Raw genomic sequence first — 18,272 nt, 5'->3', positions numbered from 1 at the left:
ATTAAAACACATTATACCCTTTAATACCACTAGCTCCCTTTTGGAAAAAAGGATAAAATTTCTAAGCGTGGAGTACATGCCAAAAAATTGCCTGTAAAGAATTTAATGTACTCAATTCCTTTCACTTAATATACGTTTCCAAGTTATAATCATAGAAGGGTTATATGTCCCATTGAGTTCAGTTGAGGAGATACCATGTTTCATTGTATTTTTAAAAAAAACACTTTATTAAGGTCTGATTGATGTATTAAAAAGTTATATATATTTAGTGAATACAACTCAATGAGTTATATATTACTGTATTTTTAAGGAAATATGCCGGATCTGGATGGTGTGCTATGTTTCTGAGTATATCTCTCAAAGTTTTCCTCATAATTCAAATATCTCCTCACTTAACAAATGTCTCCTCACTGAACAACTCAAATGTCTCCTCCTCCTCACTCACTTAACATAACTTAAATGTCTCCTCCTAGGAGGTTGGAATTTCAGAGTTCACTTTTTAAAAAGATTATTTTAATTGAAGCTAATTTGCAGTTTTGAGTAGTTCTCAGTTGGGGTACACACTGACTCGGGGCGGGGGTGCACATTAATACTGAATTCTACAAAGAAGATTGAAACCTACCCAATGAGTAAGTAATGGCAAGATTTCCTAACCCCTGATTTAGAAATTGAAATAGCAACACCTTTGGATAGTGTCCACTCCAGTATTTTTGGGTTCCCTTGTGGCTCAGCTGGTAAAGAACTCGCCTGCAACGTGGGAGACCTGGGTTTGATCACTGGGTTTGGAAGATCCCCTGGAGAAGGGAACAGCCCCCCAATCCAGTGTGGTGGCCTGGAGAACTCCATGGACTGTATGGCAAAGAGTCGGACACGACTGAATGACTTTCACTTTCACTTTTGGATACTGTCAGAAATTACTTTCCAAAATAAAGTTCCATGACTTGTCTATAAAAATATTTAAAAATTGAACTAAAAGTTAAAGCAGCATTATAGCATCAAACATTCTCAACTACTAAAACACTTTCTATGCTGGCTACTTCCAGGATGAGGAAAATAAGGGGAGCTCATCTGAAGGAAACACATGGACCACCTTCTCCACAAGGGTAATTATCACATGTAGCAATAAACTGAATATATAAAGATTGTCTCAGTTGCCAATTGCTACATTACAATCTACACCAAAGCTTAATAGCCAAACACAGCAACTATTTTTTATTTCTCACAATTCTGTGCATTGACTGGGCATTCTGACGATCTTTTCTGTCCTCACTCATACACCTGTGCTGATCTCAAAATTTAACTGGGACTCAAAGTTCCAAGATTTACATGTCTGTTAGTTGACTATTCCAGGAAGGAAAGGAAGATGCTTGAAGACTTGTTAAGGCTTAGATTCCAGAATTCATATAACACTATTTCCACTGCTGTGCTATTGATCAAAGCAAGTCATAAGGCCAAACCAGACACAAAGAGTAAGGAAACAGAATTTACCTCTTGATGGGAAGAATTGCAAGACATGCTGGCCAGTTCAGGGCTGAGGCAGAATTCGGAAGCTCTACTATGTCAATGACAGTCCTGAGGATCCCTTCCTTCCTGTCTTCCACTTACTTGAATATAAAGTAAAAACATTGATTCCTGAAAGGTAATATGGATTCCCATCTCTGAATTACAATGAGGAAGTTTTGGCAGAGGTGGGGCTCCATGTAATGGCAGCTCTTCATATTTAAGCGAAGAGAAATAAGGAAAATGAGAACTTCCAGACTGCAGAATGGTCCCATGTGTGCACCTGACATTAGCTTCTCACAGGTTGTGAAAATTTGTCACCTCCTAGTAACAAAAGTACTCTAGCCTGGAGGATCCCATGGACAGAGGAGCCTGGTGGGCTGCAGTCCATGGGGTCGCTACAAGTCAGACACGTCTGAGCGATTTCACTTTCACACATTGGAGAAGGAAATGGCAACCCACTCCAGTGTTCTTGCCTTGAGAATCCCAGGGATGGGGGAGCCTGGTGGGTTGCTGTCTATGGGGTCGCACAGAGTCAGACACGACTGAAGCAACTTAGCAGCAGCAGTAGTAGCAGCAGTAACAAAAGAGACTGTATGACCCCTACACACCTGAGATTTGATATGATGAAAAAAGCCAAAAGAGATTTTTTACTTAAAAAAGCAAAAGTACAAATGTCAAGAGGCAATGCTACATCTGCTGATTCATGTCAATGTAAAAAACCACTACAATATTGTAAAGTAATTAGCCTCCAACTAATAAAAATAAATGAAAAAAAAGAGGCAATGCTACTCTCACAATCTGTCCCACCTTCTCTTTCCCCCACTGTGTCCACAAGTCCATTCTCTATGTCTGTGTCTCTATTCCTTCTCTGCAAAGAGACAGTAGCATTGGCATATATACACTGCCATGTGTAAAATAGGTAGGTAGTGGGATGCTGCTGCATAGCACAGAGAACTCAGCTCAGTGTTCTGTGATGACCTAGAGGGTTGAGGTGGTGGGAAGGGAGATTCCAGAGGGAGAGGATATATGTGTACATATAGCTGACTCATTTTGTTGTACGGCAGAAATGGACACAACACTGTATAGCAATTATAGTCCAATAAAAATAATAATAACTAACAGAACTACAAACTACCAGCCAAGAAATAAATGTCAAGTGGCAGAGAGTGCCATCTCTTTCACATCTTTTATCAAGAGACTAAGACTATTGAAGCTTTGCAGAAGACATGGAAAGAGACTCTGAAGCTAAAGAGTTCAGTGTTATTGGCTTAATTTCAAAAGACAGAGAACCCAGAACATCTCTCTGATTTAGGAGGAGGTATGGCAGTTAAAGCTAATATTTACTATGGATTGATGGAATATTTACTCTCCAGTGCCCTCCATCCCCTACCCCAGCTAAAAAAGCAATTTCACCAAATGAAAGTCACTAAAAGACTTTGGGAGCCACCATTTTCACCATTATCCAGATGAACTGTGTGGTTTCTCATGTTAAGTAACCACATGGTTGAATGGTTGGAGGAAAGTATTATTTGTCATCATAACATCAAACTAACAAGAGCAGAACCCCCACTATTCAGGGCAACCAAGACCAATAGTTGATTAGTAAATAAAAAATAAAGTCATAGAGCGCTTCCACACTCAAGGAACATGAAAGTTCTAAGGCAAAAACAATTTCTGAAGAACATTCAGTCAGTCAGTCAGTCAGTCAGTCAGTCAGTTCAGTCGCTCAGTCGTGTCCGACTCTTGGCGACCCCATGAACTGCAGCATGCCAGGCCTCCCTGTCCATCACCAACTCCCAGAGTCTACCCAAACCCATGTCCGTCGAGTCGGTGATGCCATCCAACCATCTCATCCTCTGTCGTCCCCTTCTCCTCCTGCCCCCAATCCTTCCCAGCTTTAGGGTCTTTTCCAATGAGTCAACTCTTCACATGAGGTGGCCAAAGTACTGGAGTTTCAGCTTCAACATTAGTCCTTCCAATGAATACCCAGGACTGATCTCCTTTAAGATTGACTGGTTGGATCTCCTTGCAGTCCAAGGGACTCTCAAGAGTCTTCAACACCACAGTTCAAAAGCATCAGTTCTTCAGTGCTCAGCCTTCTTCACCGTCCAACTCTCACATCCATACATGACTACTGGAAAAACCATAGCCTTGACCAGATGGACCTTTGTTGGCAAAGTAATGTCTCTGTTTTTAAATATGCTATCTAGGTTGGTCATAACTTTCCTTCCAAGGAGTAAGTGTCTTTTATTTTCATGGCTGCAATCACCATCTTCAGTGATTTTGGAGCCCAAAAAATAAATCCTGACACTGTTTCCACTGTTTCCCCATCTATTTGCAATGAACTGATGGGACCAGATGCCATGATCTTAGTTTTCTGAATGTTGAGCTTTAAGCCAACTTTTTCATTCTCCTCCTTCACTTTCATAAAGAGGCTTTTTAGTTCCTCTTCACTCTTTGCCATAAGGGTGGTGTCATCTGCATATCTGAGGTTATTGATATTTCTCCTGGCAATCTTGATTCCAGCTTGTGCTTCATCCAGACCAGCGTTTCTCATGATATACTCTGCATATAAGTTAAATAAGCAGGGTGACAATATACAGCCCTGATGTACTCCTTTTCCTATTTGGAACCAGTCTGTTGTTCCATGTCCAGTTCTAACTGTTGCTTCCTGACCTGCATACAGGTTTCTCAAGAGGCAGGTCAGCTGGTCTGGTATATAAATATATATATATATTTATAAATATATAAATAAAGCAGAAATAGATGTTTTTCTGGGACTCTCTTGCTTTTTCGATGATCCAGCGAAGGTTGGCAATTTGATCTCTGGTTCCTCTGCCTTTCCTAAAACCAGTTTGGACATTTGGAAGTTCGTGGTTCATGTATTGCTGAAGCCAGGCTTGGAGAATTTTGAGCATTACTTTACTAGCGTGTGAGATGAGTGCAATTGTGCGTTAGTTTGAGCATTGCTGCTGCTGCTGCTAAGTTGCTTCAGTCGTGTCCAACTCTGTGCGACTCCATAGATGGCAGCCCACCAGGCTCCATGGTCCCTGGGATTCTCCAGACAAGAACACTAGAGTGCATTGCCATTTCCTTCTCCAATGCATGAAAATGAAAAGTGAAAGTGAAGTCGCTCAGTCATGTCCGACTCTTTGCGACCCCATGGACTGCAGCCTACCAGGCTCCTCCATCCATGGGATTTTCCAGGCAAGAGTACTGGAGTGGGGTGCCATTGCCTTCTCCAAGATCGAGCATTAACTAATGATAAATAATGACACATCACAAGAGGAAATGGACCTCCACTGGTTCACCCTCATAATGGTTTAGACCTTCCTATTGCTGGGAGTCCCAGGGATTTCTCTGGCCCAAGACAGATGATTTTCTCAGCCTGAAATCCCTACACCATAGCAAAGACTAAAATTGGATTTTAAACTCATTTATATTGTAAGCAGTTCTACATATAACTTTTGTTTTTCTTCCATCAACATTCATAAAAGAAGAAGATTGGGAGGAGCCAAGATGGCGGAGGAGTAGGGCGGGGAAACCACTTTCTCTCCTACAAATTCATCAAAAGAATAACTAATCGCAGAGCAAACTTCGCAAAACAACTTCTGATCGCTAGCTGAGGTCATCAGGCGCCCAGAAAAGCAGCCCATTGTCTTTGAAAGGAGGTAGGACAAAATATAAAAGATAAAAAGTGAGACAAAAGAGCTAAGGACGGAGATCTGTCCCGGGAAGTCTTAGGTGGCATTGCTTGGGGTAGGGTCCGGGCCTGAGTGCCCTGAGGACAATCAGAGGGAGCTTCTGTGAGTTGCCAACTTGAACTGTGGGAGACCAAAAGAGAGAGAGTAAATTAACCGGCCCGAACACACTGCCGGCCGTTCGCAGAACAAAGAGACCGAGAAAATCCAGAGAAGATCTCGCAGGCTGCGGACCGGCCCAGCCCCGCCAGAGGCAGGAGGCAGGGGGTAGGGGAAGGTCGCGGCGAGACACAGGGCGCAGGCACCCGACCGGTGCGGGCGGGGACTGGGGCTGGGGACACAGAGGGCAGAAGGCGCAGGCACCCGACTGGCGCCAGCGGAAACTGAGACTGGGTCCGTGGAAGGGCGTGGGCGCGCCACACCTGGGGAGAGTGCGCCCACCAAGCCCCTGGCTGCCTGGACCACTCTGACGGGGAAGGCACTGAGAGCAGGCGCAGCTTTTCGTTCCGCGCTTTTGTGGAACACCCGAGGGCTGGAACCTCGCGCAGCGCGGGGCGCGCTCCATATAGAACAGCCGGGAGCCTGAGCATCGCAGACGGAGAAAGCAGCGTCAGCCCCTTCCGGCAGCCCCAGCCCATCCCTGCGGCGCAAGCCTGTCCCCATAGCGCCAGCCCCTCCCCGCAGAGCGACGGAACTAGCTACCTGAATAAGAGTCCACCTCCTCTGAAGAGACCGGCAAACAGAAGCCAAATAAACAAAGGGAACCGCTTCAGAAGGGACTGGTGCAACAGATTAAAATCACTCTAGAAAACACCGACTACACCGGAAGGGGCCTGTAGATATCAAGAAGCATAAGCTGGAACGAGGAGTTATCTGAAACTGAGCCGAACCCACACTGACCACAACAGCTCCAGAGAAACTCCTAGATATAATTTTACTTTTTTCTCTTTTTTTTTTCTATTTTTTCTTATTTCTTTTTTCTTTTTTTTTAAATTTTTTCTCTTTTATTTTCCTTTAAAATCCCCTATTACTCCCCCATTACTCCTTAACTTTCATTTCCATAGATTTTTACGATTTTTTTAATTAGGGGGGAAAAAAAAAAACTTTTTCTTTCTTTTTTTTTTTCTTTTTCTTTCATTTTTCTTTCCCTTTTCTCTTCTATTTTCTATTTTTCTTTTTCTCTTATTTCTTTTAAAGTCCTCTAGTACTCCTCTACTACTCCTTAATTTTCATTTTCAATACACTATAACCTTACAAAAAAAAAAAAAAGAAGAGAAGCCCTATTTTTAAACCGAAGATTATTCTCTCCCAATCTTGACTCTCTGTTTTCTACCTCAGAACACCTCTATTTCCTCCTTTCCCCTTCTCTTCCCAATCCAATTCTGTGAATCTTTGTAGGTGACTGGGCTACGGAGAACACTCTGGGAACAGACAACTGCGTAGATCTGTCTCTCTCCTCGAGTCCCACTTTTTCTCCTCCTGCTCATCTCTATCTCCCTCCTCCCTCTCCTTTTCTTCATGTAACTCTGTGAACCTCTCTGGGTGTCCCTAACGGGGGAGAATCTTTTAGCCATTAACCTAGAAGTTTTCTTATCAGGGCTGTATAGTTGGAGAAGTCCTGAGACTACAGGAAGAATAAAACTGAAATCCAGAGGCAGGAGACTTAAGCCCAAAACCTGAGAACACCAGAAAACTCCTGACTACATGGAACTTTAAGTAATAAGTGACTGTCCAAAAGCCTTCATACCTACACTGAAACCAACCACCACCCAAGAGCCAATAAGTTTTAGAGCAAGACATACCACGCAAATTCTCCAGCAATGCAGGAACATACCCCTGAACATCAACATACAGGCTGCCCAACGTCACACCTAACACATAGACCCATCTCAAAACTCATTACTGGGCACTCCATTGCTCTCCAAAGAGAAGAAATCAAGTTCCACGCACCAGAACACTGACGCAATCTTCCCTAACCAGGAAACCTTGACAAGCCAATCGTCTAACCCCACCCACTGGGTTAATCCTCCACAATAAAAAGGAGCCACAGACCTCCAGAATACAGAAAGCCCACTCCAGATACAGCAATCTAAACAAGATGAAAAGGCAAAGAAATACCCAACAGGTAAAGGAACATGAAAAATGCCCACCAAGTCAAACAAAAGAGGAGGAGATAGGGAATCTACCTGAAAAAGAATTTAGAATAATGATAATAAAAATGATCCAAAATCTTGAAAACAAAATGGAGTTACAGATAAATAGCCTGGAAACAAAGATTGAAAAGATACAAGAAATGTTTAATAAAGACCTAGAAGAAATAAAAAAGAGTCAATTAAAAATGAATAATGCAATGAATGAGATCAAAAACACTTTGGAGGGAACCAAGAGTAGAATAATGGAGGCAGAAGATAGGATAAGTGAGGTAGAAGATAAAATAGTGGAAATAAATGAAGCAGAGAGGAAAAAAGAAAAAAGGATCAAAAGAAATGAGGACAACCTCAGGGACCTCTGGGACACTGTGAAACACCCCAACATTCGAATCATAGGAGTTCCAGAAGAAGAAGACAAAAAGAAAGGCCATGAGAAAATACTCAAGGAGATAATAGCTGAAAACTTCCCTAAAATGGGGAAGGAAATAGCCACCCAAGTCCAAGAAACCCAGAGAGTCCCAAACAGGATAAACCCAAGGGGAAACACCCCAAGACACATATTAATCAAATTAACAAAGATCAAACACAAAGAACAAATATTAAAAGCAGCAAGGGAAAAACAACAAATAACACACAAAGGGATTCCCATAAGGATAACAGCTGATCTATCAATAGAAACCCTCCAGGCCAGAAGGGAATGGCAGGACGTACTGAAAGTAATGAAAGAGAATAACCTACAACCTAGATTACTGTATCCAGCAAGGATCTCATTCAGATATGAAGGAGAATTCAAAAGCTTTACAGACAAGCAAAAGCTGAGAGAATTCAGCACCACCAAACCAGCTCTTCAACAAATGCTAAAGGATCTTCTCTAGACAGGAAATGCAGAAAGGTTGTATAAACGTGAACCCAAAACAACAAAGTAAATGGCAACGGGACCACACCTATCAATAATTACCCTAAATGTAAATGGGTTGAATGCCCCAACCAAAAGACAAAGATTGGCTGAATGGATACAAAAACAAGACCCCTATATATGCTGTCTACAAGAGACCCACCTCAAAACAAGAGACACATACAGACTAAAAGTGAAGGGCTGGAAAAAAATATTTCATGCAAACGGAGACCAAAAGAAAGCAGGAGTCGCAATACTCATATCAGATAAAATAGACTTTCAAATAAAGGATGTGAAAAGAGACAAAGAAGGACACTACATAATGATCAAAGGATCATTCGATGAAGAAGATATAACAATTATAAATATATATGCACCCAACATAGGAGCACCGCAATATGTGCAGCAAACACTAACGAGTATGAAAGAGGAAATTAATAGTAACACAATAATAGTGGGAGACTTTAATACCCCACTCACAACTATGGATAGATCAACTAAACAGAAAATTAACAAGGAAACACAAACCTTAAATGACACAATGGACCAGCTAGACCTAATTGATATCTATAGGACATTTCACCCCAAAACAATCAACTTCACCTTTTTCTCAAGTGCACATGGAACCTTCTCCAGAATAGATCACATCCTGGGCCATAAATCTGGTCTTGGAAAATTCAAAAAAATTGAAATCATTCCAGTCATCTTTTCTGACCACAGTGCAGTAAGATTAGATCTCAATTACAGGAAAAAAATTGTTAAAACTTCAAAAATATGGAGGCTAAATAACACGCTTCTGAATAACCAACAAATCATAGAAGAAATCAAAAAAGAAATCATAATATGTATAGAAATGAATGAAAATGAAAACACAACAACCCAAAACCTATGGGACACTGTAAAAGCACTGCTAAGGGGAAGGTTCATAGCATTCAGGCTTACATCAAGAAACAAGAAAAAAACCAGATAAATAACCTAACTCTACACCTAAAGCAATTAGAGAAGGAAGAAATGAAGAACCCCAGGGTTAGCAGAAGGAAAGAAATTTTAAAAATCAGGGCAGAAATAAATGCAAAAGAAACTAAAGAGACCATAGCAAAAATCAACAAAGCTAAAAGCTGGTTTTTTGAAAAAATAAACAAAATTGACAAACCATTAGCAAGACTCATTAAGAAACAAAGAGAGAAGAACCAAATTAACAAAATTAGAAATGAAAATGGAGAGATCACAACAGACAACACTGAAATACAAAGGATCATAAGAGACTACTACCAGCAGCTCTATGCCAATAAAATGGACAACTTGGATGAAATGGACAAATTCTTAGAAAAGTATAACCTTCCAAAACTGAACCAGGAAGAAATAGAAGATCTTAACAGACCCATCACAGGCAAGGAAATCGAAACTGTAATCAAAAATCTTCCAGCAAACAAAAGCCCAGGACCAGATGGCTTCACAGCTGAATTCTACCAAAAATTTAGAGAAGAGCTAACACCAATCTTACTCAAACTCTTCCAGAAAATTGCAGATGAAGGTAAGCTTCCAAACTCATTCTATGAGGCCACCATCACCCTAATTCCAAAACCAGACAAAGATGCCACAAAAAAGAAAACTACAGGCCAATATCACTGATGAACATAGATGCAAAAATCCTTAACAAAAATCTAGCAAACAGAATCCAACAACATATTAAAAAAATCATACACCATGACCAAGTGGGCTTTACCCCAGGAATGCAAGGATTCTTTAATATCCACAAATCAATCAATGTAATACACCACATTAACAAATTGAAAGATAAAAACCATATGATTATCTCAATAGATGCAGAGAAAGCCTTTGACAAAATTCAACACTCATTTATGATTAAAACTCTCCAAAAAGCAGGCATAGAAGGAACATACCTCAACATAATAAAAGCTATATATGACAAACCCACAGCAAGCATCACCCTCAATGGTGAAAAATTGAAAGCATTTCCCCTGAAATCAGGAACAAGACAAGGGTGCCCACTCTCACCACTACTATTCAACATAGTGTTGGAAGTTTTGGCCACAGCAATCAGAGCAGAAAAAGAAGTAAAAGGAATCCAGATAGGAAAAGAAGAAGTGAAACTCTTACTGTTTACAGATGACATGATCCTCTACATAGAAAACCCTAAAGACTCTACCAGAAAATTACTAGAGCTAATCAATGAATATAGTAAAGTTGCAGGATATAAAATTAACACACAGAAATCCCTTGCATTCCTATATACTATCAATGAAAAAACAGAAAGAGAAATTAAGGAAACAATACCATTCACCATTGCAACAAAAAGAATAAAATACTTAGGAGTATATCTACCTAAAGAAACAAAAGACCTATACATAGAAAACTATAAAACACTGATGAAAGAAATCAAAGAGGACACAAACAGATGGAGAAACATACCGTGTTCATGGATTGGAAGAATCAATATTGTCAAAATGGCTATTCTACCCAAAGCAATCTATAGATTCAATGCAATCCCTATCAAGCTACCAACGGTATTTTTCACAGAACTAGACCAAATAATTTCACAATTTGTATGGAAATACAAAAAACCTCGAATAGCCAAAGTAATCTTGAGAAAGAAGAATGGAACTGGAGGAATCAAGCTGCCTGACTTCAGACTCTACTACAAAGCCACAGTCATCAAGACAGTATGGTACTGGCACAAAGACAGAAATATAGATCAATGGAACAGAATAGAAAGCCCAGAGATAAATCTACGAACCTATGGACACCTTATCTTTGACAAAGGAGGCAAGGATATACAATGGAAAAAAGACAACCTCTTTAACAAGTGGTGCTGGGAAAACTGGTCAACCACTTGGAAAAGAATGAAACTAGAACACTTTCTAACACCATACACAAAAATAAACTCAAAATGGATTAAAGATCTAAATGTAAGACCAGAAACTATAAAACTCCTAGAGGAGAACATAGGCAAAACACTCTCCGACATAAATCACAGCAAGATCCTCTATGACCCACCTCCCAGAATATTGGAAATAAAAGCAAAAATAAACAAATGGGACCTAATGAAACTTAAAAGCTTTTGCACTACAAAGGAAACTATAAGTAAGGTGAAAAGACAGCCCTCAGATTGGGAGAAAATAATAGCAAATGAATCAACAGACAAAGGATTAATCTCAAAAATATACAAGCAACTCCTGAAGCTCAATTCCAGAAAAATAAATGACCCAATCAAAAAATGGGCCAAAGAACTAAACAGACATTTCTCTAAAGAAGACATACAGATGGCTAACAAACACATGAAAAGATGCTCAACCTCACTCATTATTAGAGAAATGCAAATCAAAACCACAATGAGGTACCATTACACGCCAGTCAGGATGGCTGCTATCCAAAAGTCTACAAGCAATAAATGCTGGAGAGGGTGTGGAGAAAAGGGAACCCTCTTACACTGTTGGTGGGAATGCAAACTAGTACAGCCGCTATGGAAAACAGTGTGGAGATTTCTTAAAAAACTGGAAATAGAACTGCCATATGACCCAGCAATCCCACTTCTGGGCATACACACTGAGGAATCCAGATCTGAAAGAGACACGTGCACCCCAATGTTCATCGCAGCACTGTTTATAATAGCCAGGACATGGAAGCAACCTAGATGCCCATCAGCAGATGAATGGATAAGGAAGCTGTGGTACATATACACCATGGAATATTACTCAGCCGTTAAAAAGAATTCATTTTAACCAGTCCTAATGAGATGGATGAAGCTGGAGCCGCTTATACAGAGTGAAGTAAGCCAGAAAGATAAAGAACATTACAGCATACTAACACATATATATGGAATTTAGAAAGATGGTAACGATAACCCTATATGCAAAACAGAAAAAGAGACACAGAAATACAGAACAGACTTTTGAACTCTGTGGGAGAATGTGAGGGTGGGATATTTCAAAAGAACAGCATGTATACTATCTATGGTGAAACAGATCACCAGCCCAGGTGGGATGCATGAGACAAGTGCTCCGGCCTGGTGCACTGGGAAGACCCAGAGGAATCGGGTGGAGAGGGAGGTGGGAGCGGGGATCGGGATGGGGAATACGTGTAAATCCATGGCTGATTCATATCAATGTATGACAAAACCCACTGAAAAAAGAAAAAAAAGAAGATTCACTGGGCTTCTCTTGCTAAGAATTTCCAGTTCTGGCTATCTCAGATGAGAGATCCTTCCAGACTCTTTTGTAATCTTTTGGGCCCAGTAAGGGAGTTAAAACCCTAGCCCAGGGTCATTGGTTCATATCCAGAAGAAGCTTCAGCATAAGTTCACAGATTAAAAAATTTGGTCTTAACTTCCTGCTTCATTCTGGAAATTTTTGTTTTCTTTCTTTTTTAATTTTTATTAATTTCTATATTTTTAATTGGAGGATAATTTCTTTACTGTAAAAAGTTGGACTTACTTTACTTCTGTAAACTTTACAGACTTTTTACGACTGAACAACTAACATTTTCAAAATTTCTTTATAATTTATTGTGTTGGTTTCTGCCATATATCAGCATAAGTCAGCCATAGGCATACAAATGTCCCCTCCCTCTTGAAAGCCTCTCTCACTTCCCACCCCATCCCACCCCTCTAGGTAGTCACAGAGCACTGGGTTTGAGCTCCCTGCATCATACAGCAAATTTTCAACTATCTCTTTTATATATGGCAGTGTATATGTTTCAGTGCTCTTCTCTCTATTCATCCCACCCTTTCCTCCCCCCACTGAGTCCATAAGTCTGTTATCTATGTCTGCATTTCAACCGCTACCCTGCAAATAGGTTCATGAATACCATCTTTCCATATATATGTGTTAATATATGATATTTGTTTTTCTCTTTGACTCACTTCACTCTGTGTAATAAGCTATAGGTTCATCCACCTCATTAAAACTGATTCAAATGTGTTCTTTTTATGATTGAGTAATATTCCATTGTATATATGGACCACAACTTCTTTATCCATTCTTCTATCAATGGGTATCTAGGTTGATTCCATGTCCTAGCTTTTGTAAATAGTGCTGCAGTGAACATTGGAGTACATGTGTCTTTTTGAATTATAATTTCCTCAGAGTATATGCCTAATGGTGGGATTGTTGGGTCATATGGTAGTTTTATTTCTAGTTTTTTAAGGAATATCCATACTGTTCTCCATAGTGGCTGTATCAGTTTACATTCCCAAAACAATGCAAGAAACTTTTCATTTTAAAAATTATATCCAGGGACTTCCTTGGTGGTTCAGTTTAAGACCCTGAGCTTCCACTGCAGGGGACACAAGTTCAATCCCTGGTTGGGAAACTAAGATCCTGCATGCCATGGCACAGCCAAAAAATAAAAGTGATATGGAGAATGGGAATTCTTTCGCAGTCCAATGATTAGGACTCAATGCTTTCACTGCCATGGACTTAGATTAGATCCTGCAAGCCACGCAGTATGGTCAACAAATAAATAAATAAAACAAAAAAATTATATCCAGAATCCATATATATACATATATATAGTCAGAGGGGAGATTTCATTTCAGTTTGGTATCCATGTTGCTGAAGTCCTTCAATTAACTTTTCTAACAGAAAATTTTGTCTGCTAGTCATTGAAATAATTGGTAGAGTATACAATGAAATATGATTTCTAATGAAATATTTCATTAAATCAATAGCTGCTTTCACAAAGTCAGTGCCATTCCTAGACTTTTCCCTGTTGAACACCTGATCAAAGACAAACTATTAGGAGACAGATAACATGAATTTCTTTTGGAGAAACAAGGAAGCCCCTGTTTAATCAATGACATTTCTTGGTTGCTCAGGATGAAAAGAGTAAGTAAAACGAAAGTTACACACATGAATGGAGATCCAGAGGATGAAATCCAACTGGACTTTCTAAAAGTCTTTATCTAAGCTTCATAACAAAGGTTATAAAGTAGCTAATTTGCACTCTGGCAGATTAGATCACTCTTCACTAATATTTACTGTCTGCCTCTCCTACCTCTCTGGGAGAAGTGTCTTCTCCCTATTTCCCATCCATGATTTGGACTTCACCATGTGATTTGCTTTGGCCAATGGGGTATTAGAAGACACAACCCTAGCCAAGATTCGGAATGTGTTTGCATGATGGGAATTACTTCCTTGTGCTGTCAGGAATAGGGTTACCAGGTAAAATGCAGGATGCCTCATTAAACTGGAATTTCAGATAAACAACAAATAATTTTTTATGTAAGGAGGCCCTGTGCATACTTGCACATACATACATTAAAATATACTTACACTAAAATATTATTTGTTGCTTATTTGAAATTCAAATTTAACTGAGGGATGTGTATTTTTATTTGCTGACTCTGGAAACATGAATTCAGAAGGAAGTCCAAAACTAACCCATGGCCAGAAGCCAAAACCAGTCTTAAAAATCAGCCAAACTCAACTGAACTGCAGACAAGTGGCCAAGAAATAAATACTTGCTACTGTATGTTATAAGAGTTCGTGGTTATTTGTTATGCAGCAAGAGCTGACTAATTCAACTGTGGTGGCAATGAGAAACTAGTAAATATATCAATTGATATGAAAAGATTAACCACATAGTTTTCCATAAATAAAATAACAATAGGGGAGTGCCCAAGTGTTTTGCTGGACTTGATTTTATCTCAAACTTTCTGGAAGACTAGGTTAATAATAATCTCTAGGTTTATAGATAAAATTAAGTTCTTATGATTTGGACCATCTCCCCAGGTCATGGTAACCCCCACTAGTCCCTGATAGACACAGTGCTTTCAGGAACAGGACCATCACAGACCACTTTGTTCATGAGACTGAAGTTGAAGGACATGCAAAATATCTCAATAGTTTATTTAAAAATAAGTGAAAATATTTTTAAAAGCTCTTAAGAATAGTAAAAAGTGAAATTATTCATCTTAAATTAAAGAAAAATCCCATTGGATTTTGTAAGCATGTTTGTTAAAACATAAGTTTAAGGGTCAGACATACTTGGGATGAACCCAGACTCTTGAGAGCTGTGTTATTCCAATTATTTAAGAACTGTATAACCTTGGGCAAACTAGTTAAACATGCTGAGGTTCAATCTTTTTCTACAGAGGTAATAATACATAACTCATCTGATTGCTATGATGACTAATAAGATAGGTAAAGATACCTATTATAGTCCCTGGAATGTACATGTGTGTGCATGTGTGTGTGCATGCACATGCTCAGTCATATCTGACTCTTTGAAAACCCATAGACTTAGTCCACCAGGTTCTGCTGTCCAAGGAGTTTTCCATGCAAGAATACTGGAGTGGGTTGCCATTTCCCACTCCAGGGGATTTTCCTGAACCAGGGATCAAACACACCTCTTCTGTGTCTCCTAGTACTCGATATATATAGTAACTTAAAGCTCTTACATACTGAGAAGAAAAATGAGTGCTGAGAGCATCAGCAAACAAAACAATTCATCCAGAGGGAACTATTATAAACTGTTCTTAGGGGAAAATGGGTATAAGCTTCCAGTAAGGGCCTGGTTAATAAATTCCTTGTAAAACTGTGATACATTAGTTCAAAGGACTATTGATGCCAAAAATGTCCACAGAATGTTAGTCATAAATAAAAATGTTATTTGTAAGCAAATCAGAATATATTATCCTTAGATCAAATTAAAATGTGACATTGCCCACAATATTTCATGTAATTCTAGCCACATTATGTCAGAGAACATTTAGTCCATACAGTAAAACTCAACTAATATTATAAAAGGAGCCAAGAGAGTATCTTGGCATGAGGAATATAGAGAATGAACTTGATATAATTCACATTCGTGATATCTTTCATGATATCATTGAAGCAAAAATAAAACTGATACCCTCATGACAACAAAAAGCCTCCTCCTTATAGCTCAAGGGGGTAATTTTAGGACAAATGACATTTTAAAAGCATTTGATTAGTGATTTGCAAGCTCTTGGTCCTTCTTTTTCCATTTAGTACATGGCTGACAGGACAGGATTCTTCTTTTTTTTCAAATTCAAAGGAAAAGTGTAAATTTACTTCATATATAAGATAAAAATTTATAGAACTCATCAGAAAGGGTAAAGTATAGGGTGAAGGTACAACTGAAAAACAGTAAAAGGAATTAGACAAGTGCATCTCTCACAGAGCCACAATGTGCTACCAAGGGAAACCAGACGATACTGTAAGACCTGGGAAAAAGCAGTTCCCCCAACCCCATCCCAGCTCTAATAAGTCAAGCTCTATTGATCCTCTGTGCTGGTGCACAGATCTGAGCTAGCATACAAGCCCTGAGGCCCTTTCAGATTATCTGTCATTGGGGTAAGTTGTTTCCTCATTCATTTCTAGTTGGGGACTTCCCCAGTGGTTCAGGGGTGAAGAATCTGGGTCAAGAAGATGCCCTGGGGAAGGAAATAGCAATCCACTCCAGAATCCCATAGACAAAGGAGCCTGGTGAGGACCCCAGTCCATGGGGTCATGAAGAGTTGGACACAACTCAGCAACTAAACAACAGCATCACTCTAGTAATCCCTACTTAAGATGGTCAATTATATCCCAGTAAAACTGGGGAAGGAAAAAATACTTAAGATATTCTCTCTCCTGTCTGACAACTGTATCATCTGCAGAGCCTGATAAACAGAAAAGTCACAGTAGAAGGAGGAGGAATGAGGAGACTGGGGACCCCATTAGGTGACCATAGTGAAACCCCATGACCCTTTTTGTAAAATGAGGAGATGTGTGTATAAGTTCTCTGCCATCTCTTTGCAGAATCTACACATGGCACCCCAACCCCATTGTCATGGCAATGACAACCCCAAATAAATTACACAGATAAAAATTGCAATGGATCCTTGATGAGGGTTTTATCATTAAGATAGAGGTTGAGTTTGGTTTGGAAGGTGAATAGGGTGCAGAATCCACCCGGAGGTGAATGGGAAGGCACCAACAACCAAGGCAGGACTACCCAGGCCCTCCTGGGGAGGAGTGATTAAACCCTGTGGCAGCCATCCTGGCGCCATGTGGTCCCTCCTCACATGGAAAACCACAAACCTGCCTTTCGGTGAGTCATGGAAGGAGACACCTGGGAAACAGGGGCCAACTGGGCTGCACCACAGTGCTACCACGAGCCTGTTACCTTCATGTGCATGGTTGTTAATACCAGGTCACTGTTTGGGTGGCAATTATGGGAGTCTTTGAAGTCCAGAAATAAAATGCTAACTATAGGGCCAGAGGGTAAAGTAATTAGATACTAGTATAATTTGGGAAACACATTCTTTTTTATATGGATTAGAATATTTCAAAGGAAATTTCATTAGCTTCAAATCATGTGGCTAGATTTGGTGAATATAAACAAAACAAGAAAATAGAAAATATCTGTGGGGTGTGTGCATGGATATAGGGGTAGAGGGTTACCTAAATTGATATTAGTCAATGCTAAATCCTCACTTAATTGGCTAGAATATTAACAAGGAATGGCATGAGTCTTTGGGGATCATCAGCTCCTGACCAGGGTATATAAAGGGCCCCGAGCAGGGGAAAGACACTCACACCTGAGAACACTCAACTCCACTCACCACCTCAACCCCACTCAGCCCCACACACCGCCATGACCGGCTCCTGCTGCGGCCCCATCGTCTCCTCCCTGAGCTGCGGCGGAGGCTGCCGCCAGCCCTGTTTCTACCGCGACCCCTGCTGCTGCCGCCCCGTGTCCTGCCAGACCACCGTGAGCCGGCCCGTGACCTGCGTGCCCCGCTGCACGCGCCCCATCTGCGAGCCCTGCCGCCGCCCAGTCTGCTGCGACCCCTGCGGCCTGCAGGAGGGCTGCTGCCGGCCCATCACCTGCTGCCCCACGTCCTGCCAGGCCGTGGTCTGCCGCCCCTGCTGCTGGGCCACCACGAGCTGCCAGCCCATCTCTGTGCGGTCCCCGTGCTGCCGGCCCACCTGCTGCCGGCCCGCCCCCTGCCGCACCACCTGCCGCACCTGCAGGACCTCCCCCTGCTGCTGA

General features: G+C 40.6%; 1 protein-coding gene across 1 annotated transcript; it reads left to right on the top strand.

The window, feature by feature from the left end:
- Positions 1 to 17,873: 17,873 nt before the first annotated feature.
- On the top strand, positions 17,874 to 18,272 carry LOC133056066 (keratin, high-sulfur matrix protein, IIIA3-like). Its single transcript, XM_061141148.1, has one exon. The coding sequence runs from the start codon at positions 17,874 to 17,876 to the stop codon at positions 18,270 to 18,272; it is 399 nt and encodes a 132-aa protein (XP_060997131.1).

The sequence above is a fragment of the Dama dama genome, chromosome 5, assembly GCF_033118175.1.
Source record: "Dama dama isolate Ldn47 chromosome 5, ASM3311817v1, whole genome shotgun sequence".
In the NCBI taxonomy this organism is placed as follows: Eukaryota; Metazoa; Chordata; class Mammalia; order Artiodactyla; family Cervidae; genus Dama; species Dama dama.
This window is presented reverse-complemented; position numbering and strand designations above follow the sequence as displayed.